The 23,910-nt window shown below is 49.5% G+C and overlaps 1 protein-coding gene across 1 annotated transcript; it reads left to right on the top strand.

The window, feature by feature from the left end:
* Positions 1-675: 675 nt before the first annotated feature.
* Slc34a2 (solute carrier family 34 member 2) lies at positions 676-23,513 on the top strand. Its single transcript, XM_046423852.2, has 13 exons — positions 676-829; positions 9,867-9,978; positions 10,069-10,203; positions 11,278-11,406; positions 12,650-12,793; positions 14,024-14,135; positions 16,323-16,518; positions 17,150-17,245; positions 17,829-17,949; positions 18,893-19,060; positions 20,054-20,170; positions 20,258-20,382; positions 21,123-23,513. The coding sequence occupies exons 2-13, from the start codon at positions 9,870-9,872 to the stop codon at positions 21,753-21,755; spliced, it is 2,085 nt and encodes a 694-aa protein (XP_046279808.1). The 5' UTR covers positions 676-829; positions 9,867-9,869; the 3' UTR covers positions 21,756-23,513.
* Positions 23,514-23,910: the final 397 nt, after the last annotated feature.

The raw sequence follows: 23,910 nt of genomic DNA, 5'->3' as shown, positions 1-23,910 counted from the left end.
GTGTGTGTACATTGGAGACTTGTCTGCCCAAGTAACTGGGAAGCTGTTATGATAAGGACCAGAATGGGTTTCCCGGGACAGGTCTTTCTCAGCTGAGTGTGGAGATATGTAAGCACACGGGACACCACACCGGGCAGAGCAGGACAAAGCCAGGCAAACCCAGGGCAAGCTCCCAGAAGGGGCGTTGGGAGCAGCCTCTTGCCCTCCCGCGGGCTGGCCAGCCCACCTGGGTGCAGACCCAGGGCCGCGTGGGCAGGCGCTAGGCTATGTTGAGGCTGCCCAGGGCCACCTCCAACAATCCGGGCTTTGTTGTCGAATTTGCCCCTGAGTTTCCAGTTGGCTTTTATCTGTGTCTCCGAGTCTCTGACCCCTCCAGCCTCAGGAGCGAGACTGGGAGAGTCAGGCTGCTGGGGAGGGAAGGCGGGCTGCAGGGAGCGGAGCTGGCGGCTCTCAGGACCTCGTGCGGCCAGCGCCCCAGCGCCGGGCGGGGCTCGGCACGCGGGGCGCAGACGGGGCGCAGACGGGGCGCGGGCCGTTCGGGCCGTTCACGGGCCGGACCGTCTGAGGTTTCTCCGCAGTCCGCAGCCCGCAGCCTGGCCGGCCGCCTGTCCTCCCTCTGCGCAGCGGGCGAGGTCACGATGGGCTCATTAAGCCGGCGGCAGGTAGGCAGTGCCCCGGCGGCTGCAGGCGGTCCTGGAATGTGCGAGGGGCGTGATGACAGCGACTGCCGCCGGCCTCTTTGCGTAACACCTTCGCTATATATACCCGGCGCGCCGCTGCGCTCCACCTGGCTGCCTCCTTCTGTGCCTTACCTGCAAAGGGAGCGCTGGTGAGTACCGCTGCCGGGCCAGGGCGCTGCCTCCCCACCTCTCTGGCTTGCAAAGCCATTCTCAATTCCTTTAGAGCCCTGGATGCTGACTTCAAGGAACTTGGTTGGCTTTGGGCTACGGAAGAGAAAATAACCTTTTAGACATTTTAAAGATTTTTCTTAAGTGTATGGCTCTTACCACAACTCTGATTGCTACACCAGGGAATTCAAAAAGGTGTCCCAACTCTCGGGGGAAGCACCAGGTAACCCCTTAGGAGTCCAGATGGCTGTGCTCACTTTTTGGCTGGTCTGTAACTAGCTGTGTGACTCAACAGATTCCTGTGAGCCCTTGGGGTGAAGTTTCCTTCTCTTCACAAGAAAATGGGACCATCTCAGATTGCAGTGTTTACAGATTGAGCCCTCTTATCTCCCCATCTCAGGGTCTTTCCTGCCCTGAAAATGCTAGGTTTGTGGTGGCTCCGGTGATGGGGTGTCTCCCCCGCGTGACTGCCTCACACTTGTTTGCAGAGTTAACTTATCTAAGGTGACTGAAGTCAGACCTAGTTTGCTGTCTCCCGTAGGACAGGTGTCCATTATCATAGGGCCTGTCCTTCAATTGTCTTGGGAGAACAGGGTCCACAATTTGTTTTAAAGGCAAGAGGATGGTGGCCGAGGGGTGGTTGATGACTAACTGATGTGTACAGAGGTGTTTGGGTTGGAGGAAATGAGCATCTTCAAATCAGAAAGAAGGCACCAGTTATGGAGTTAACCCAGGTTGCCTGGCACAGATGCCTGTACAGGTAGCTGGCACTGACTGAGGAGAGTTGGAATCCTCCTTTCCCTTTGTGAGGTGTAAATGTCCCAAACATGTTTTTCTTGGCAGTTTGTGGTTGGTTGGTTGGTTGGCCCCGACTGCTTTCCCCTCCCATTCTGGCCATTCTTTAACTTGTTCTGTGTTGGGTTTTTTAAAAGATGTGCCTCATAGCGATAGTCATTGTTTCAGATGGTTAAGTGACTGTTGGAATCTTTTGTCTCATGTCAGCTGATTTTTTTTCAGCTTTTTTTTTCCTCTAGTTTTTTTAGTCTTGTAAAATGGGTAGCAAGAAGGGTACCTTTGTAAAAGATTTGGATGATAAACAATTTGGCTTCCCCTAAGCCCTTCCTAAATCATTCAGCCATCTCGCTGAAACTGGGGTTTCCGGATTACTAGATACAAAATGGACGGAGGAGACTGAGTTCAGTTAGTGAAGAAAACAGTCTTTCAGAAACAGTGACTTGGAATAAACTGGATTTTAATATTGCTTTCAGCCATCTTCCACTCTCACCCCTATCCCCATATTCATTCTGGGGACAGGATATGAACAGCAACAGAAATAGGCAGGACATCCCAAGGAATATTTCATCTCAGTGAATTAAATTTTCAAAAGTGCAAAATTTTTGTTATGTTTACAATTTCAGCCCTTTTAATCCTCCTAATACAATGCAAAGTAATTGTTACAGTAATGGGTTAATTATGATTTTATGATTTATGATTTTATTAAACTGTAAATATAAGCAGGAAGTGAACTATGATGGGATGGTGTGGCAATTGGGCCCCAGTTTAAAGTAAGAGGATAAATGTCTTAAAGAATCTTAGTGCTTTTCAACACATCTAAAACCATTCATGACCTGAGGCCCTGAACCCACATTGCTTCTTGTTGCTGTGTCAAACATAACCCTCCATTGCGTGATCAGCATGTCCTTGAGGGTGTATTTTACCTTGTGATAGCTGAAGGAAAGTAACCATCACCCTCTTAGGAATTTTTAAAGTCTTGGGTCATTCTTTCAAAGTAAGAATTTCTGGGGGGTGCTGAGAACATGAACTGCATGAATTTGAATTGTCTCTTGAGTGTAGTGTGTGTTACTTTAAGCAACGAATTTCCCTGTGCCTCAGTTTCCCCCTCTATAGGTAGTGAGGAAGACTAAAGAGTAAATATTTATGTCAAGTGCTTGCGAGGGTGAATGAGACCCTTCACGCACAGAACCTCCAGAGCTACTCTAACCCTTTGGCAACGTCCTACAGGTCATCTTCCCTGTGCTGTGGAGACCATTGCCTAGAGGGAGATGTGACTCTGTCCTGGTCTCTGCAGGACCACTGTCCTTGGCTCTGCTCCCCCCATTCAGGTTGCCTTGGCTGCTGCTACTCTGAAAACAGGTGGCCCCAGAACAGGTCCTGGTTGGAAGGCCACAGACAATGCAAACTTGTAGGGGTTGGATGACTGCCAGGTGCCCTACATATCTCTGCTTCCCAAGTCCCAGAAGAGCCCAGAAGCTGACTCTCTTTGGTCAGTGTTGTTGGCATTGGTTGCATGTGTGCACCCCGGAAGTGGAGCCAAGAGGGTTAGACAGTGTGGGTGGCGTGGGGCAGGGAAGCACATGTGTGATCACGAGGCCTCATCTGCCGGCTCTTTCCTGGGCATTACTAGCACCACGCTGCCTAAATGGAGGGTTTTCCCTACCTGTTCCACCGCTCTGGCTGGTGGCAGGAATGTTCTGGAGTATGGCCTTGGGCACGCAGGAAGGTGGCAGCTGCATGGGGGATGGGGATAGGAGAAAGACTTTGGAGGGGGCCAAGGGCTACAGGAACCCCTGGTGGTTCTAAAGTCTTCTCACTCGGCCAACAGGGTCAGTGTGTGCCATGTCCCTGGGAAGAGTGACTTCAGCTTCCTGCTGCAGCCTGTCTGCCCCATCCACTACCACCTCCTGGTTGTCCAAGTCTCCCAAAGGACTTGGGAGTTGCTGAGTCCAGGTCTCCGGTGTGCCTGAGGCCTTGTGGGACTTGGCAGCCTGTCATTAGAGCATTCTTGGCCCGCATGTCTGGTGTCTGCATGACTGTGCAGGAGTGACCCCTGCAGACTCAGCCAGCTCTCCCAGAAATACCAAGTCCTGGCCGAGCTGCCCTGGCACTTGGTTGGGGTCCCTGGTTATAGGGTCTATGGATAGGCTGGCTTTGAATCAAACAGTCCTTGGTTCATATCCTGACATACCCCCAGGTGGCTTTGAGACACATTGCTTAATTCTTCTCTGTCCCCCAATTTCATGTCCTACCCCCCCTTTCCTTGTTATAAGATTTCATGAGGTCACAAACCACATAGGGACTCCCCAATCACAAGACCCCTTTCTCACAAGCTTTGGTTCATTCTTAGCAAATATTTACTGTGAGTCCGGTGCTGAGCTGGGAGATGGTGTAGGGCTCAGCAGAACTGAGATGATTCTGTGCATTTCATGATTCTGTGCATTTCATTCATGATTCTGTGCATTTCAAGAGTTCCAGGTGGTCACTGCCAGGATCTGCTTGGGCCTCACACTTTTTATCAATTGGTTGTTGCCATATCTCTGAGGGAGATAACCATCCCATCATTGAGATGAAGAAACTGGTGCCTAGAAAGACTCAGGGTCCCAGTGAGGGGCAGCCTCTGCAGAGCCAGTCCTCTCTCCTCCAGGTGCTTGTCTTTGATCACTGCATGCCAAACACAAGGGTCTCTACAGAGGTGGCAAGTCCAGGGACCCAGAGGATCCCTGGAATGATTGCCTGGTCCAGGGGCTGATTGCTCCAGGCCCTCCCTCTACTCCAGAGCCCTAGCTGTAGTCTGCACTGGCTGACCTGCTGCAGACAGACTGGGGCTCTGCAGACTGGGAGGGCCAGGTGATTGGGGCCTGTGTGGCTGAGCTGCAGCCTGGGTTGTCTGATGGGGTTTTAGGAACCCTTTATTTCCCCACTTCCCTGGGTGCAGCTTGAGCTGTGGGGGTGGAGAGGACTGGGAGGGAGGGGTCAGCAGTCTTGAGAACTGGGCTGGGGTCAGATGGCTTCCTGAACATCTGTCCGAGGGGTCAGTATAAGGTGCGTGGACCTGCAGTTGCTCGGGGAGTATCAGCATCCAGCACCGTGAGCACCCAGGAAGTGATGGTGGGGGAGGATGAGGGTTCAGAAGCTGAAGTACTGAGGGAGGGCGCCTCTGCTCATGAAACCTGTAACACAGTTGGGCTCAAAATAGGGAAGATGGCTTCCAAGAAGGAATGGAGACTTTCAGTAGAAATAGTCTTTGCTTTTTGGCAGCACAAACAGTAAATGAAGCTTTGGAGGTGAATGGAGCCATCATGAGCCTCATGCAGGGACACTGAAGCCGCCTGGGTCACAGGCCACCCTATCTTGTTGCTTTCTGCAGTCAGATTCCTATGGGTGGCTGTCCAATTCCTTGTAGTATGAATAGAGTAAGTTACCTGGATGTTGAACCCTGGGCATGTCTTTCTGTATTCACTAGAAACCTTTCTGTTCAGTCCTTCAAAGAGCAATATTCTGACCAGTCATAGAAATCCAGCAAATAGATAGCCTTCCCATGCTGGCGTGACTGCTGGGAAGAACTGCCCAGCAGGGTAGCTGTGACATCCGGGTTGCAGTCCTTGATAGAGTTGCTGGATGAGCAACTCTTGGCCAATGCAACTTGCACATGGTGATGAGGGACAACCATCTGTCAGTAGGATCCAGGCTCCAGTTGACTTTGTAGGCCTGGTCACCATGGGTCAAGTGCAATTTTTCAGTGACCCTTGTAGGCTGACTCTTCCATGCAAAATCAAGTGTCTGCCATGTCTCTCGACTTTGGCCTGGATCATAAAGCATAAAAGATGGTTCCTGTCCTCTGAGGACTTTAATTCTTTCTGGGAAGTCAGAAAAGTGAATAAGATGAGAAAAACAATTCTAGATTGTTAGAGAGGTGGAAGCCAGATGCGGTGGTGCACACCTAGAATCCCAGCAGGAGCATGGTGGTTTGAGCCTAGCATGGGCAATTTTATTATTTTCCTGCATTTTTAAATTGGCATAGGGATGGGATTAGTTTGCATATCACAGATGCACACAATATAACAATATACTTCTATTTCTTGGTCCCTTTTCTTTACTTATCTCCCTTTGATTTTCATGAGATCCCTCACCTCTTTTTCCTCTCTATCTTCCACACTTGAGAGAAAACATAAGGCTCTGGACCTTTGACTTTTTTGCTTAGCATAATAGTCTCTAGTTCCATACATTTTCCTGAAAATGACATAATTTTCTTTGACTGAATAAAACCCATTGTGTGTATATACCACATTTTCTTTATCCATTCATCTGTTGATGGACACCTACAGGGTTCCATAGTTTGGCTATTGTGAATTGTGCTGCTATAAACACAGGATGCACAGCCTGTGCCATTTAGCAAGACTCTTCACAACTTAGCAGAGACCCTGTCTTAAATTAACAAAATGAAAATGAAATAAAAATGACCAGGAATGTAGCTCTGTGGTGAAGCACCCCTGAGCTCAGTCCCCAATATTAGAGAGAGAAGGTTACAATAATGTTCAAATTTTGTTCTTCAAAGTGCCTTCAGGAGCAAGAGCTAGACTTGTGGTAGCCCTGAATAGCTTATTACAACTTCAAGCATTAATTTTTGTGTCCTGTTAAGATTTTAATTTATGTAAATCTTTCTATACCATATTTACAATATATCCATATTTAAGATTGCTGATAACCACACGAGGTTTACAAAGTCCCCTGTTCTGGGGACTTTAAAATGTACTTTATCATCACAGCAATCCTCTACTTATCTTCCTCAGTTAACAGGCAGAAGCAGAGGAAGGTGCTGACAGTCAATCCAGAGAATTGATCTAAAAGCCCAGTTTCTGAACCTCTGCAGCAGTAGTTCTCAGCCCCTCAGGAATATTTGGCAATGTCTGGGGACATTTTGCATTGTTAAAGTTGGGGGTGGGAGGTCCTCCTGGCATCTTGTTAGTGAACGGCCCAGATAAATACCCCTCAGTTCCCTGGACAATACCCTCATAACAAGAACTCTCTGGCCCCAAACGTCAGCCGTGTCAAGGTTATGCAATAGCTTGCACCATACAGACATCTCGTGCAAATCACCTACCAGTCCAACCACTTACCATTCCCTTTCCCCAATTCCATGAGTAGAATTAGTGCTGCAGGAAGACGAGTCATGCCAATGTCATGGCCCAGGGTGTTGTGGACAGGGCCTAGCCTTGCTGACAGAGCTGTGTTAAAGAACTGGCTCTCTCTCACCTGCTGGACAACTTTGTGAGTTGCTTCTCCTGGGCTCCTTTTGCAATGTGTGATCTAGATCTCTGTTTCTCATCAAGGCATTAGTACGGCACCTGGCAACTTTTGGAGCTCATTAAATGTTGTTAAAAATCAATTAAAAGATGTCACATTGGTATATGATCGAGTACAGGTGAGTCACTTGGTAGCACGTGCCAGGAGCATGGAGCAGGTCAGAGCTGGCTGGAGACTAAAGCAGAGAGGAGGGAGGAGCTGGCCTGAGCCCCAAAAGGTTGGGGGGCTTGAATGGTCCATCATGGGCACCAGGGCAGGGATGGGACTCTTGGAATGTTCAGATCCCACTTTTAGGGGGAAATATGACTGGAGAAGAGGGATTATTTGGAAAGTGGTAAGCAACAGAAGATGGGAAGCCAGATTGGCCCACATCACAGCTGTGTTAGGGAAGCTCACCTGTGGAGAGATCTGGGGCCCAAACCAGGACAGCATGTGGGACTCCTTAGGCCCTGACCAGGGATATAGTAACAAACAATATGGTACCGAATCTGAGTGCTGTGAGGCGCTCCAGTTAGACTCTGTAGGTCCTGGTGCTGGTGGGAATCAGGGTGGTCAGAGGTGACTTTGAAAATGTGGGAGGATGAAGGCAGGAATCACAGGAAAGTTCTGCATGGGGCATGTGTGTGGATTGCCTGGGGCCAGCTAGATTCAAAGTGAATTTGAAGTGACTGGGGCTGTAAATGACCCTTGAAGACTGGAGGCCTGGGGTAGAATGCAGGCAGAGTGCATCTGCACAAGCATCCAGGGTGGAGGTGTTGCCTGGAGACCTTGATCATGGATTCCTTCTCCTGCCTTCCAGCTTCAGTCACAGGAAGTGGGACATGGACTCCTGCAGCAGAAGCATCTCCCCACCTGCCTAGTGCTGGGCCTTTGATCAGAACCTCTCACTCTGTGTATCAGGAGGCCCCCTTGCCTGTCATTCATCCATTTGGGTGTTTCCACATGATACGTGTCAGGCTGGGTCTTTGAGGGCTCAAGTCACATAGTAATTAGAGGTAAACATAGACCTTGGAGTCAGAAAAACTCTAAATCACGGCCATGACCTTGAGCCAAGTGGCTTCACCCTTGATTCTCAGTTTTCTCATCTATACAAAGGAAATAATCCTAACCCCTTACAAGGTTGCTAAGGGGAGTGGCAAACCAATTCATTAATCAGATAACAAATACTTCTCTAAACCCCGAATAGAATTACTAGCAGCTTCCTAATGGCCCAGTGTGGTAGGCCTCTTTCCAAACCTCATTTGCTTGTGGGAAACTGAGTCACAGAATGGTCAAGTGACTTGCCCCAGGTGATGGTGTCAAGGGAAGAACTGGAATTTGGTTCTAAAACCCTGTGGCATATCAAGTGCCCAGCTTAGCACCTGTCTGAAATAGGGAGTTTCAAAATTGCTAGTTTCTTTCCCTAAGCATCCAATTTTTTTTTAATGGTGCTGGGGATTGAACCCAGGGCCTCAGAGTCAGCTCTTTCTGAAAAACAAGTGATAGGTGATGTAGAGCCATCTTAACCCTTGTACATTGAGCTGTGCCTTTTAAAAGACTTTGGAAAATTAAAATCACCCACAATTCTACCCACTCTGAACCCTATGGAACATTTTTAGGATCCTGTTTACCTTGTGGAGATCATGCTGAAAATTGGACAAAAAGTGCCTTTTTCCCACAATTTGAAGTCTTTTTCATTGTAACATTTTTTAATGTCATGCTGTCACACTCTTGGATATACCATAATTAGTGCAATAATCTCCCTGTTTTATTTACAAATCCATAAAGCAACTGTCTTTTGGTCTATGTTGCATTCATTCTTTAATAAATATTTTGGGCATTGTCAACATGCCAGGTGGACTTCAGGCCCTTAGGACATAGTGATGAACAAGACAAAGCCCCTTTTGGGTAGTGCTTGGCATTCTGGTAGGCAGGAAATGGCCTGATTTAAGAAGAGGAAAGAGACAGACCCAGGTTCTTGGAAGCCCTCTTGCAAGAAGTGATCAGAACAAGGCAGTTAGTTCTGATTTTCCTGAGAGCAACTATTCCTAGGTTCCCAATTCCTAGAAGTAAAATGACTGAGTCAAAGATGCACAATGAATGTAAAGCACTATAGACACTTTACCAACTCATAGAAAATGAGTTTCCAGCAGTGCATATCTCACAACACCTTCTCCAGCATAGTGTATCATGCCTTTCAAAGATCCTTTTGCCACTTTGATAGTTGTTGTTAATTTTGATTTGTTTATCTTGAGATAACTAGTGAGGCTGCACTCCCTGTTTTTTAACAAGAATTTTTGCCATTTGTACTTCCTTTTCTTTGAATTTCCCATTTTAGTTCTTGGAATTGCTTTGTCTAATGTATTTCAAAGGACAAGGACTCTGGTCTGGGGCACAAGTGGTCTTACCTAAAAGCACACTCACTAGTGAGTGGCATTGCTGGAGTTTAAGCCAGGTCCATGTGTCACTCGTGACAGAAGACCCAGGTGGTAGGAGAGCAGGTGGTGTGAGGAGTGTGCCCAGTACACACATGTGTTTGCTAAGTCCACCGAAGAGGTCATGTGCAGATTTGTGGTCCCGCTTGCCATGATGCACGTGGCAGAAGGGAGCCCATCAGAGGGTCACAAGAATTTGGCCTTCCTCGATGGTGGATGGGTTGGTATTCCAGTTCAGATCAGTGCAAGAAGCTGTACAGGTGGAGACAAAGGAATTCAAAGCACAACTAAGGGTCTAAATGTGAGGCTAGAATGGACAAAATCTAAGAGGCTTGATGCAGTGGCAGCCTGGAGCATGGTGGAGGGAGGACTCGGGGTAGAACAAGCAGACCCCTTTCCCTTCCCAGTAGACGCTTCACCATGGATGGTTGCCCTTTCTCTGCCAGCCACATGCAGCCTCTGTTCAATGGCTGCTCTTAACGCTCTGTCTTCTGATCCACAGACCATGGCTCCTTGGCCTGAGTTGGAAAATGCCCAGCCCAACCCCAATAAATACATCGAAGGGGCCATGAGTCATCAGTCCACACCAGCCAAAGGCAAGGAGACTGGCAAAAGTAAGTGACGTCATCTGCCATGGGTGGGTCCCCTGCCAGGACCTGAGGAGTTATGGGTCTGATTCTCATGGCTGCTGCTTCTCTGGGCAGATGACAGCAGTGGTCCTGCAGCCAAAATTGAACTTTTGCCCTCGTACTCCACTGCGACTCTGATAGAGGAGCCCACTGATGTGGAAGACCCCTGGGACCTGCCCGCACTCCAGGATACTGGGATCAAGTGGTCAGGTAAACAGGAAGCAGCAGAGGCTGTTGTTCAATGTTACCTCCTTCTAGTCCCTCTTCCTCCTTCATTGGTCTGATGCTCTTAGAACCAGGGTCCTAAAGGTTGGGGACGTAGCTCAGGGGTAGAGCACTTGCCCAACACGTGCAAGTCCCTGGGTTTCCTTCCCAGTACTGGAAAATAAGAAAGAAAATTTCCCTTGGCTGGGAAAGCCACCCTCATTCTTGAGGATTAATATCAAAGCATAATAGGTGATGATCTCGTCTTTCTTTCACCCAGTGTAACTGGCACTGGGGTTATAACTGAGACAGACTGTTTGTGCTCCTTATAGTCAATGGTGTGCTCCCCCAGTTCTGGGTGTTATTGGAGGTGCTATGGACACAGGTGCTGTGGGTGGAGCTCCTCAGGGGTCCCTCAGCTAAGCATGGGCATCAGGGAAAGCTTCCAGAAGACGGGGAAGGCTCAGCTAGGACAGCTGGGGTGCAAGCAAACACCTCACTTCCAAGGGTAGGGTGTGAGGTCATACAGCCAGGTGGGGTGGAGAGGGAGGAATGGGGTTGGAGGGAAGAGGCAAGAACCACTCTAAAGTGAATCAAGGAAATAGCAGTCATGGGTGCAGCATCCCTGGATATAGAGGGGCCCAAGCCCTCCAAATTTAGGCTGTGATTGCTCCTGAGCAGCCTCATTCTAGAAAATCTTCTGGTGTTCTGAAGGTACTTTGGAGAGCCATTATCTCTGACCCTGCACTTAGCAGGTGACAGGTGCTCTTCACCGGTGACCTGCCCTGGGACCCTGTGGTTCAGCTGAGTGTGGAGCCTGCTCTGCCTGGTTGTGCTCTAGGCCACAATGAACCCCTCCACCCAGATGCAAATCCTCTATGACATAGCAATGTGGGGAGGGTGTCAAGGACATGGACCCAAGTGGTAACTGTTCAGGAAATCAGCAGCGTGTGTACCTCGTATCCCCAGGCCTCACAGAAGAGCTTCCTGCGGCCTGGCCAGGAAGGAGGTGGGGGCTGTGGGCTTCCCAGTGCTGTGGACACTGAAAGCTTTGTGCCTTCTTCCCCCCTCGCCCCACAGAGAGAGACACCAAAGGGAAGATCTTATGTGTCTTCCAAGGGATTGGAAAATTCATTCTGCTCCTGGGGTTCCTCTACTTGTTCGTGTGCTCCTTGGATGTCCTCAGCAGCGCCTTCCAGCTGGTTGGAGGTATGGGTGAAAGGCGTGGGGGTGGGGAGGCACTGCAGCGGAATTGGGTTCAGACAGTCCCCATTGAAGCCTTCTCTAGCTGTAGCCTTCCAGATGGCAAGGACTTGAACTGTCTCAGATCATCTTGGGAAGTCCACGTTCCCCTTTGTATAGAGGAGAAAACTGAGGCCCACACAGCTGTGACCCGGCCCAGGTGGCATGCCAGGAGCCAGGGCTGGAGCCACCGCAAGCTATCGCCCTCACCTTTGTTCACTAACCTCAGGCAGGAAGCTGTTTGACCCGAGGACTTATCTGAGGGATCCCTGCTGTCTCTCAGCCTCTCTGCCCAGAGATTACAGCATAAGAAAGAATGCTCTTAGCCCAGAGCAAGTCAAAAAAAAAAAAAAAAATCAAAGCTAGGGAAGGTCAGAGGTCCCAGGCTGGGGGAATCTGTATCCACAGCACATGGCCACACATCTCAGGCCTGAGTGGAACCCGGAAATAGGTCACCTGGAGCTTGGTTACCTTTGTAAAGAAGGCCTGGTCTCCACATTCCTTCTCAAAGCCCCTCCCATCTCCAGAGGGGAGGATTGAGGCTCAGATCATTCACCAGCCCCAAGAGTCAGCCTGTAGTTAGCAAGATTCAGTCTCAGGTTATCATGAGACACTATGGGATCCTGCACCTCTCAGTGTCTCTCTTGAGAGTCCATTTGTGCTTGGGAGACCATAGGGGGTAGGCTCTCATGGGGAAGCTTGAGGTGCAAAGTGCCTACTTGTCACTTCCAGTCCTCCCAATCCGTGGCAGCATCAGTGAGGGGCTCTGCTTCATCGCTTTCTGATAATCTCCAAGTAACATCCACTCTCTGACCTGGGTCTTCATTATAAAATGGATCAGGGAAGGGATGGAGGGGGTCAGAGGCATGCCCTCAAAATGACTCCGCCCGCATTCAATCATCCCCTGGGGCTGAGGATGGGGCTGGGGCTGGGTAGAGAAGAATGGGGAGGCCCTTGGGCTGCCACACAGTGAGGCCAGGTTCCTGATCAGAAGGTGAGCAAGAGGCCTGCTCATGGAGCCGTAAGGGTAAGAGGCTGCAGGGCAGGGGACCCGGAACACGGAGCTGAGGCTGACGGGGAACTAGGTCAGAGAGGTGGGCTGGGAGGCACTGGCAGCCAGATTTCCCCACTGACCAGGGGGGTGCAGGGAAGAAGCAAGAAGTGTTGGAGACTGTTTCCACTTCACGTGACCATTGAATCTGTCTTTCAGGAAAAATGGCCGGGCAGTTCTTCAGCAACAACTCCATCATGTCCAACCCCGTGGCGGGACTGGTGATCGGGGTGCTGGTGACCGTCATGGTGCAGAGCTCCAGCACCTCCTCATCCATCATCGTCAGCATGGTGGCCTCCTCATGTGAGTCCCTGGCGCCCTGTCCATCTGGGGAACCTGGAATTTACTCTGGGCCCTGTCACCATTATCTTCACATCTTGTCTTTAACTGTGATATGTCTCACCTTTGATCCCAGCAGTTTCCTGTTTGCATTGGATGGCTAGGTCCAAAAATAGACAGATGCTTGAGGTCTCTGAATTTTCTAGAAATATGGTATCTACTCCAACTGCCATTATGTGGCTGATTCCATTTAACCTTAATGGATTTAAAATATGAAATTCAATTCTTTTGTTCTGGCTGCAGCTTGAGTGCTCGGTGCCCCACGTGCCCAGCACCTGCCATATCAAACATTTCCATCAATTAAAGTTCCCTAGTGAGGCCCTAAGCAACTCAGCAAGGCCCCTGTCTCTAAATAAAAAGGGGATGTGGCTCAGGGTTTAAATGCCAATGAGTTCAATCCCTGGGTGCAGTGGCACATGACTGTAATCCCAGTAGCTTGGGAGGCTGAGGCAGGAGGATCGTGAGTTCAAAGTCAGTTCCTTGGGCTGGACAACTCAGTGCTAACCATAAAGGCACTTAATCATACCATACATTGGCTTTGGAACAACTGAGTTTGCAGACATTGTTCCAGACCTGCCCTGCTTGATATGTGCTCTGAGGTTGGGATGGACTTTGTGATGGCGATCACTTGTAACTGATTTTCAGCTCAAACCAGCATTTTAACCAATATGAACCAGAATTTTTTTGTGGGATAATTAAGAGAAAGATGATTAGTTTCCCATGTCAGAGAATGGTCATATGCTGATTTTGTTAGCAAAGGAAATGATCCTTTCAGGATTTGCCTGGGAAATACAGAGGACTTTGATGTCCACTGTGGGTCTGACTCCTCCTTAAGTGGAAGCCTTACTGCTCTGGGAAATGGAGTCCATCCCCTTGAGCCCTGGACTTATCCACTGTTCCTCAAACAGTAGCTGTCTGTATGCTTCTGGCCTCATTGGTAATATTGAGGAGAAAAAATTTAGAAGGCCATTTTTAAACTTGGATCCACAGGAGGGTTTCACCAGCTCTGTGGATGCCCCACAATTATGTACAGGAATTTTGGACAGTGGTTTAGCACAGCCACATGCATTCCTGTCCTAGAGGCTGAACAGGTGCTTTAAGGGACACCAGCCTTAGGGAGTCCAGCCCGCCCTGGGTCATGCAAGAGCAGCCCGGCTGTTTCTGAAATGTGCTAACCACTCTTCCAACCCCCAGTGCTGACCGTGCGGGCAGCCATCCCCATCATCATGGGGGCCAACATCGGGACCTCCATCACCAACACCATCGTGGCGCTCATGCAGGCCGGAGACCGCAGCGAGTTCAGGAGGTAAGAACCTCAACCAGCCTTTGCTGCCATCAGGCCTGTTGCACATTACGCTGAAGGACCCACCTGGTGCCACCAGCGCATGCTTGTCAGGCTCTTGAAGGCAGTAGGCAGGGAGTCCAGCTGGGGCTGGGGTCACACACTGCCCAGACTCTGCTCCCTAGTCTGCAAACTGGGACAATCATAGCATCTCTCCCCAACGGCTTATCCCAAGGATCCAACAGTCATGCCGGCGAGTGTTGGGCAGGGTGCCTGGAGCAAGGTCAGGGCTCAGTGCAGGCTTTCGCTGGAAGCTTGCTGCTAGTGGGGGAGTTAACACAGCCAGTCAGGGTAGGAGTTTCTGTCGCACTTAGTCATAAGTAATTACAACTTCCTAAAACTTCCATATTTGGCCAGCTCAGCTGGTGCCACTTTTTCTCCATTGTTCACAAGCATGCCAATAAAAGGCAAAAGGTCATTTTTGTGGATGTGTCAGGTCTGAAAATAGAGCAGGTTGAATATATAGGCAGAGGAAACCTTTTCTTTCAAAAAATGAATGTAAAAATTAAACCCATTTCCCGGCTTCTCTTCCCAGCGATGGGCTTTACCAGAGCTTATTAAAACAGAGACATGGTTGCCTGCATGCCTCTGTGATTACCTTGTGGTCAACCAGCTGACATTACTGCAGGATAATGGGGGAGAAAGCAAACGTCATCCCTTGTCTGTTGGTGAACTGGCAGCCAGTGGACGTCATTGGGGTCCTTCATTTTCCCTGAGCCACCTCATCTGGTCCATGATGAAATGTCCTGATGGTCACAGTAATAATACACACCAAGCTGGACGTATTCTAATTTGATCTTCTCATGGAGAAGCAGGGTTTTCTACAGCCCGTTTTATTCATGTTGAAGCTCAAGGAGGTGAAATGACTTCATTGCGGGGCACAGCTCGGAGTCCATCTGGGTTTCCCCATTTGAGATTTTGGATTCTTTTCATTGTTACAAGTGGAAGAATATCGATGTGGCTACATATAGGATACCATTGACTTAGCTTGCCTCCTGGATATTTCAATATATTTTCAACATCTTTCTTCCTTGTGGTTTGGGTTCCTTTATTAGATTCCTTGAATAATGATTTCTGCATTGAACATAAGGCTTGTAAAACATTTTGGCAAAACTACTAGAAAATATGTGAATCACTTCATTCTATCTTAACAGTGTATAATCCGTTTTTTTTTCTAGCGATGGGGATTGAACCCAGGGTCTCATGCATGCTAGGCAAATGTTCTACCGCTGAGCCACACTTCAGCCCCTGAAACTGTCTTGACTCACTGAGAAGAGTAAGACTTCATTAGAAAATAATAGCTAATAGGACAGATGAAAAATTACACTTGCCAATTTTATATTTACTAGTAAAGTGACCTCCCCATTTTATTAGCCACTTCTAAATATTCATGTTCCACATTCCATTTGGCTTAATGATTTCTTTTCCAGATGATTTTTAAAGGAATCATTTTTGCTTGAGGGAAAGCATAGTTTCTCAATCTGGAGGTGGGATGGAGTTCAGGGGGAACCAAGGACCTCCTTGGGTAGAGGCAAAGGGTGGCATATATAAGCTGGGCTTCCAATGGAGACTGTTCATGTTTCATCAGCCTCTCAAGATTCTTAAATGGTTAAGAAGGGATGTGATTCAAGCGGTAGCCTGGAATGTGTGTGGCCCGGGTTCAATCCTCAGCACTACATACAAAAACAAAGATGTTGTGTCCGCCGAAAAACTAAAAAATATTAAAATTCTCTCTCTTAAAATTCACGTGGGTAGAGAACTTTGTTACCTGCTGCTGGACTGATCAGGGAGGTTGCATTTGTGTGTGATTCAAAGAGGTCTTGGGCTGGGATGGTGGCTCAGTGGTTCAGCATTTTCTTAGCACGTGTGAGGCACTGGGTTTAATCCCCAGCACCACATAAAAAACTAAAAAAAAATGGTCTTGATGCTACTCCTCCAAATGGTATTTGCTGAGAGAATTATTCCAGACATACCTACTAGCTGGCCCTCCAGTGCAAGGGGAATGGTAATACCACCCACTTTGGGAATTGCAATAAGAACAGAACTGAGATTCTACATCCGTGCACACACTGGACAGCAGCTAGCAAGAGCCCGCTGGATGGGTGTCCTTGCCTCCTTGACTAACCTGAGGGCTGGGTTCCCTTCCCACAGGGCTTTTGCAGGGGCCACCGTCCATGACTTCTTCAACTGGCTGTCTGTACTGGTGCTCTTGCCCCTGGAGGCTGCCACCCACTACCTGGAGATTCTGACCAACCTGGTGGTGGACACCTTCCACTTCCAGAATGGAGAAGATGCCCCAGCACTTCTGAAAGTCATCACAGATCCCTTCACGAAGCTCATCATTCAGGTACCACTATACAGGAAAAAGGGCATCCCATTCCCACCCCACCCACCACACTGAGCCTGTAAGGAGATGAGGGTTTATACACACGGCTCAGTGGTACCTCTGAAAAAGGCTCAGGGAGGCATATTTCAGGACTCTAGGAGCATCAGGTCTTGGACTTCAACAAAAATTCCTTGACTCCAACAGTGTGTGTGTCTTTGGGGGTGGGGGGACGGGCAGTGAGCACTTTTCAGGGATTGTTCACCAGACACTTGAACAACTTTGTCCTCATTGCCATCTCTGGACCCACTGTTATCCTACTCCTTGGCTACTGCCCTTTCGACCAGGGGCCATCTCCCCGCAGTGGTCTCTGGTGTCTGCCGTCTGGTTTTCTCTGGCAGTCAGTTGGTCAGGAAATAGCTGCAGCCTGCTTCCTAAATAACAGTGCTCTTGCTCATTGGCCAAAAGCACTCATTCTTCTAGTGATCACTTGGTAATACCTGGATACTCGGCCGCACCCTGGGGGGTGCAGACAGGATGCAAGGGCTCACAGTCAAGCTCACCTCCCCAGAAACCCTCTCACAGCAACACCTGCATCTATCTCCTCAGTTCTGAGGATGGGCTGACGGTCTTGTCTATTTATTGCATTCCTCAGCTGGATAAAAAAGTCATCCACCAAATTGCAATGAATGATGAATCGGCCCAAAACAAGAGTCTGATCAAGATTTGGTGCAAAACTTTTACAAATACGGTATGTTTCCAGGAATAATATTATTGGGTGGGTGAATCCTGGCAGTCTTTCAAGGAGGCAAAGAAAAAGGGGAACCAAAAATGGAAATGCCTAGAAAATCAAAATATTGGCCAGTTGAGTGTCAAGTTTGTGAAATGATGGCTGGACTCAAGCCTCCCACTGAGCCACGGATATGCTATGCCAGTTTTGTTAGGTGTCCTGGATAAGGCAAGCCTTGTGCCTCCTATTTTGGAGGGAGGCCCATGGAACCTGTGTGACCCACTGTATGGACCGGGCAGCAGGTGGCATCTCCCACTTTCCCTACTCTTCCAGAACATTCCTCCCCAGGTGGTCGATAGGTTCTTGCCTGTGTCAGGGAATCTGCCCCCCTGTGCAGTAGGGGTGCCGCTCACCCTTGTTTCCAGGGTACATATGTGTTTGGTCTTTGTGGGGTAAAGGCCAAAAACTAAAAATGAGATTAAAAAAAAAAGTCTATTGGTCTTAGTTTTTCCAAGAACTTTTAAAATCAAGATGGAAAAATTCTACTGATCACGTTTCCAAGCATTTCCCACCAAAATTTTGTTGTGGCATGTTCATCTCTTAGACTCAGATGAATGTCACCGTCCCCTCGCCTGAGAACTGCACTTCCCCTTCCCTCTGTTGGACGGACGGCATCTACACGTGGACCATCAAGAACGTGACCTACAAGGAGAACATTGCCAAGTGTGAGTGGACTCAGCAAACCAGCCAGGGACAGGCTGTCTGGGGGGGGAGGGGTAAGGAGGCTTCTGGGCCCAGGAAGTAGGGCAAAGAAGGCAGCAGAGGCCTAGCACAGGACCTACCTGAGACACGAGGAGTGGGCTTTTAAAACAGAAGAAGCCACAGCTTAGGGACTAAGGGACAGGCCCAGGGTCCCAAGGGAAGGGGCAGAATGAGGACCTGAAGCCCAATGTGGGACCCACACAGGACAAATGATATCCAGTGAGTCCCTTCTGCACAGCTGGCCCCATGAAAAACAGCCTGCCTGAGGCTGTGATTCTTTTAATAAGCTGTAATGTTGCCCTTGGGATCTTTTCCAAATCAGGTATCCTCAGTTCTTCTAATTGTTCCTTAGGGACCCTCTTATAGTAGATCTTCTCTCCCTGTACAGCTGACATTAATTCTGAACAGTATACCTTTGCTCTAGATGTGACTTATATCACAGAATTTAGTGACCCTGTCACCTCCAATGCTACACATCCATGTGATATAACTGTGCTTTGCTGGACTTAATATGGGGACACATTGTGACTTTGCAAAACAAGGAGTTTTACCAGTAGCAATACCTCAATGCTTTGCTGTATCTCAAGTTACAAAAACAAACAAACAACAAAAACCCCAATGGGATTTAGAGGCAGAAGGAATGGACTGTGGACACAGATCTGCCCTTAACTAGCTGGGAATTTTTTTTAAACCCCCTCATTTCATTTTCCAGCCTCAGGATGTCTGACTGTCTGAACACTGTCTTAGGGCTACAGTTAGCTGCAGAGGAGTCTGGGAAGGGCTGTCTTTATTCTGAGCTGCCATGTGTGTACCCAGGATTCTGTTACTGTGAGGGAGGATACCAGAAAAAAGGAATCTGAGCCTCATGGCTCCTGCCCCTTCTGACAAGGCTTTCTGTGTCTCCAGGCCAGCACATATTTGTGAATTTCAACCTCCCGGATCTGGCTGTGGGCATCATCCTGCTGATTGTCTCCCTGATGGTCCTCTGCGGCTGCCTGATCATGATTGTCAAGCTCCTGGGCTCTGTGCTCAAGGGACAGGTTGCGGTTGTCATCAAGAAAACCATCAACACTGGTATGTGTACCACCTCTCCTACACCTCCGGCCTACCTGGGGAATAGGATCATGCAGCCAACCCGGGGGCTCCTTTGATTCCCATCTTGTAATGGCGTGTGTGTGGAATCTCTCTCCGATCTAATGAGCTGCAGAGGTTAAGATGGGAGTTCTCCTTCATGTCCTGGTGGTCCTGGGGCAGGCACATGCTTCCATCACGGGTCAGCAAGGGCCTGAGAAAGCCAGTTTACATCCAGAGCCACGAGGTGGGCCTTCCCTTCTGGCTGGTTTTCTAGATACTGAGTCCTCCCTGGGTCTCTGAGGAGCCCGTGGAAAGGGTAACAGGCATCCACCTTTGTCTTTACTTCTCTTCATTCTTGAAAGGAAATGTGATTCTCCATAAATAGCTTAGCATCCTCAGGTAGCCAGTGAAACTCACTGGCCAAGAAGAGCTCCCAGTAGAGGGTCCCAGCCAATGAGAGCTCACCAAGCAATGACGTCACCACCCCTGCACTCTTGAGGGAGGGACTGTTGCACTGAGCATGAACTGAAGGCTGGCAAGGCCGGCAGGGCCTGACCCGGTGCAGGTGGGGCAGAAGGCTGGGTTCTTCGGGTTGTGCTCAGCAGCTGCGTGTTCTTCACACTCCATTAGGTGGAAACAAAGGTGGAAGGTATGAGTGATCTACACCAGGGAGAAAGTGCTAAGCTCTACGCTGGCCAGGGCCTTTGGGAGGATGTTCTTTTCCGGGCACTCAAGTTTTTCTAACCAGGCCTCCGTGCATGTTGTCTGTATCTTCGTAACACCTATGTCCCTGGCTCACCTGGATATGCAGGGTCAAAGTCAGCTGGGAGAGAAGCAGGGGCCTGAACCTCCACCTGGCCCCCAAGATGATGTGGGGGGCGTGGCCTCAGCCTCCAGCCTGCTCTGTTCCTGGGGTCCTAAGGAGGTGCCGGCAGTGCATCTTGCCAAGCTTTGCCCGGGGGTTCTTAAGTCTTCTTCCCCTCTGTCTTCCAGATTTCCCCTTTCCCTTTGCCTGGGTGACCGGCTACCTAGCCATCCTCGTCGGAGCGGGCATGACCTTCATCGTGCAGAGCAGCTCAGTGTTCACATCTGCCATGACCCCTCTGATCGGTAAGTTTCTCCTTGACTTCTCTCTTGGGCCTCCCTTGCCATTTGCAGTCACCCGGAGGGCTGATGTCATGTGCTCTCTTTCTCCAGGTATCGGTGTGATAACCATTGAGAGGGCTTATCCGCTCACTCTGGGCTCCAACATCGGCACCACCACCACCGCCATCCTGGCCGCCTTAGCCAGCCCGGGCAACACTCTCAAGAGTTCTCTCCAGGTGGGGACATGCTGCAGGAGTGGGTCCCTGGTTTTTTTTTTTTTTTTTTTTTTGAGACAGGACTCAAGTTGCGGAGGCTGGCCTCAAACTTGATCCTCCTGTGTCAGTCTCCCAAGTCCCTGGGATTATAGGCACACACCACCAAACCCAACTGGTAGCCATATTTTTAAAGAGTAAAATACAGGGAGGTTCATTTTAATTTGATTTAATTCATTATCACACCAACATATGATATTTCACATTCTTTTACACTTGGGGCGTATCTCAGTGTAGACTAGCCCTGCTTCAAGTGCTCAGGATTTCCTGTGGGCTTGAATCCCACCTTGGACATCTCCCATTTGTGGGACTTTAGGAAACGCTGAACCTCATGATTCAGTTTTCTCATGTAGGGTGCCTTGGACTGAAGGAACCCACATAAAGTCCTTGGAATGGTGAGAACACCATTCCAAGGTGAGAGCAAACGCAGCATGGGTTCCAAGCCAGCTGGAACTTCTGCAGGCCTTCTGCCCACCTGCTCCTACCTGCTTGGCTGGAGCAGTGGAACCACGGCCCGGGGAAGAACTGGGCAAACCCATTGTTAGCTGGCGCCTTAGGAACCCCAGGTCCTGAAAACTGAGCTGAGAGACAGCCTGGCCACCTCCCTGGTCCCCCTTCAGGTTTCCCAGAAGCATCTGTAGCTTTTCAGGAAGGACTCTGCTAGGTGGCCGCCCTCCTCACCTGTCCCACCTCCTGTGTTTCAGATCGCCCTGTGCCACTTTTTCTTCAACATTTCTGGCATTTTGCTGTGGTACCCAATTCCGTTCACCCGCCTGCCGATCCGCCTGGCCAAGGGGCTGGGCAACATCTCCGCCAAGTACCGCTGGTTTGCCGTGTTCTACCTGATCTTCTTCTTCTTCCTGACCCCGCTGACGGTGTTCGGCCTCTCGCTGGCCGGCTGGCCCGTGTTGGTGGGCGTGGGGGTGCCCATCATCCTCCTGCTGCTGCTGGTGGTCTGCCTCCGGCTCCTGCAGTCCCGCTGCCCACGTGTCCTGCCCATCAAGCTCCGCAATTGGAACTTCCTGCCCCTGTGGATGCACTCCCTGAAGCCCTGGGACAACCTCATCACCTTGGCCACCAGCTGCTGCCAGCAGCGCTGCTGTTGCTGCTGCCGCGTGTGCTGCCGGGTGTGCTGCCTGATGTGCGGCTGCGGCAAGTGCTGCCGCTGCAGCAAGTGCTGTGAGGACCTGGAGGAGGTGCAGGAGGTGCAAGGTGTCCCCATGAAGGCCCCCGAGGCCTTCGAAAATGCTGTCATGAACATAGAAGCCCAGGATGAGGTCAAGGCCCACGCTGATGTCCTGGGCACCAAGGCCATCTGCAATAGCACGGCCTTCTAGGACCACCCGGAGGTTGGGGGGACCTCAGGTGCTGAGTGCCCCGCCCTCCCTGCCTTCGCATGCTTTCCGCTGCCTCACAGGGATTTGTCCCTTGTGGGGAGCTTGACGTCAGGCCTAGCTCTTCTTCCCTTACTCAGACTGTCAGCTTCTGTGCCCTAGGGCCCCCCTCCCAGAAGGCACAGGGCATCACGGAGGGAGATGAGGACAACCAAGGTGGCCAGGAGGTGGCCACAGCCACTCCTACACACAGGTGAAATAGGATGTTCTCAGACTGAACCTGCTTTTCAGAAAGAACCGCCCCCTCCTCCAGGAGGGATTTATGGAAGGTTCTGGAAGGTACCCATGTAAGGGTGTGTATATATACATGTACAAAGCTGTTCTCCATTGTGATAAAGCCCAAGGGCCTCTTTCTTAGCAAAAACTGACTTCCCCCAAGAGTTCTTGCTCACAGCCCTCCTCCCTGCCCCAGAGCTGCCCTGTTGAGGGCAAATAGCAATTGTTTGGAGACTTGGACAAGAGCATGGGAGGTGGGCTTCCCACTTCTCAATGCTCTCCACTCTGTCATGACTTCCCCTCCTGGGCAGGTGTGGGTGGCCCAAAATTTACCTGCAGTGTCTTTGTCCTCAAATTTTCAGGATGGGTGCCAGGCCTGAGCTACAGAGAGGGTTAGGATACATTTTGGTTGATCCTGTGCTGGGCTGATGGCGGATGAGAACAGGGAATGGTTAGCATTTGGGGAGATGTTGATTGGCCAGAGGACCTCAGGCTAATTAGAAGTCAAATTGATTGACAACCATTGAGGCTACATTGATGCCACTTCCTTGGCCAGATAGTTCCCATTGGAGCCCTTGAAACAGAACAGGCAAGTCTCACTCCCTCCACTGCTGTCATCTCTAAGGCCAGGAATCACCTGCTCCTGGGACAGGTCTGTTTGCCTCCAGTTCCTCTTTTGTGTAAGATGACTTCTGGGCCAGTGGTCAGCTTCCATCCATGTTCACACCCACACATACATGCACTGAAGTCTCCATTCAAACATTTCCACCCTCTGTGCCTGTGAGTCTCCGGACTTTTCTAGGAAGATAACCAGGTGCACCTAGATTGCCCTGGGAACCATGATTACATGTGACTGAGGTCTAAGGGGTGGCTCCATGTCCCAGGTGGCCTCCTCTCTTCCTTCATTTACACCATTGCTGCTCACCTCATCTGTTGTAATTCTTCCTTGGAAGGTGAGCTTCAGGCTTATCTGAGACCAAAGTATCAGTGCAGCTCTGCCGTCCTCCCCCATCCAGGCATCTCCATCTTGTCAGGTTGGGATACCAAGCTGAGCCCTCTCTGACCTTCCCCCCTGTAGATACTAATTCCCCAAAAAGAGCCATTTATACTCTGTTATTTATAGTCACGCATCTGTACAGCATTTTTCATAAGTTATATAGTAAATAGTCTGTGATTTGTGTTTTATAGTGTCTCATTTGGAAATGAGACAGGGTTCTTGTGTTTTATAGTGTCTCATTTGGAAATGAGACAGGGTTCTAAGATGTAAAGCACAAAAGACCACCTTTGTATATTTTGTAATACCGCCTTCCAACCTGCCTCTGGCCATGCCACCCTGCACGCTGTAAATATGTAAGTTAACCTGGGCAGTGGCCGTGGCTACCCTTGCACTCTGATTTTTAAAAATGGAATCCTTGTACCTGAGTTGATTGTATTTTTTTTAAACTGGTTATGGGAAGGAAAAAATAAAAATGATCACACCCAGAAGGAGTGTGTTGTATTTATCTCCTAAAGATGGGAGGTAACCCTTGTCTAACCCTCAGCACCCACCACTGGGGCAGTTGCACATTTTGTGGGGCCTTCTGTGAAAATTTAGGGGGAGGACCATTATAGCTACTTGAACACACAAAGCTTTCCTTTGTGTCTCCTTGATGTGCAAGGGAGACTGGCTATTGAGTGACAGACATTCAAATTTAAGGTGTCAGTATGAGTGTCACAAGTGTGCAATGGCAGAGCTTTTGTGTGATCATTGTATCACTGGACAGCCGAGGTAGTACATGTCTTCCCAGTGACTATGGAGGCTGAGGCTCAGCAACTTCGTGAGACCCTGTTTCGAAATTTTGAAAGGCCTGAAGATGTGGCTCTGGTACAGTGTTCCAGGGTT

The sequence above is a fragment of the Marmota monax genome, unplaced genomic scaffold (genome assembly GCF_021218885.2).
Source record: "Marmota monax isolate L192 unplaced genomic scaffold, Marmota_monax_Labrador192_F-V1.1 WCK01_AAM20220418_F8-fsc00009, whole genome shotgun sequence".
NCBI classification, from domain to species: domain Eukaryota; kingdom Metazoa; phylum Chordata; class Mammalia; order Rodentia; family Sciuridae; genus Marmota; species Marmota monax.
This window is presented reverse-complemented; position numbering and strand designations above follow the sequence as displayed.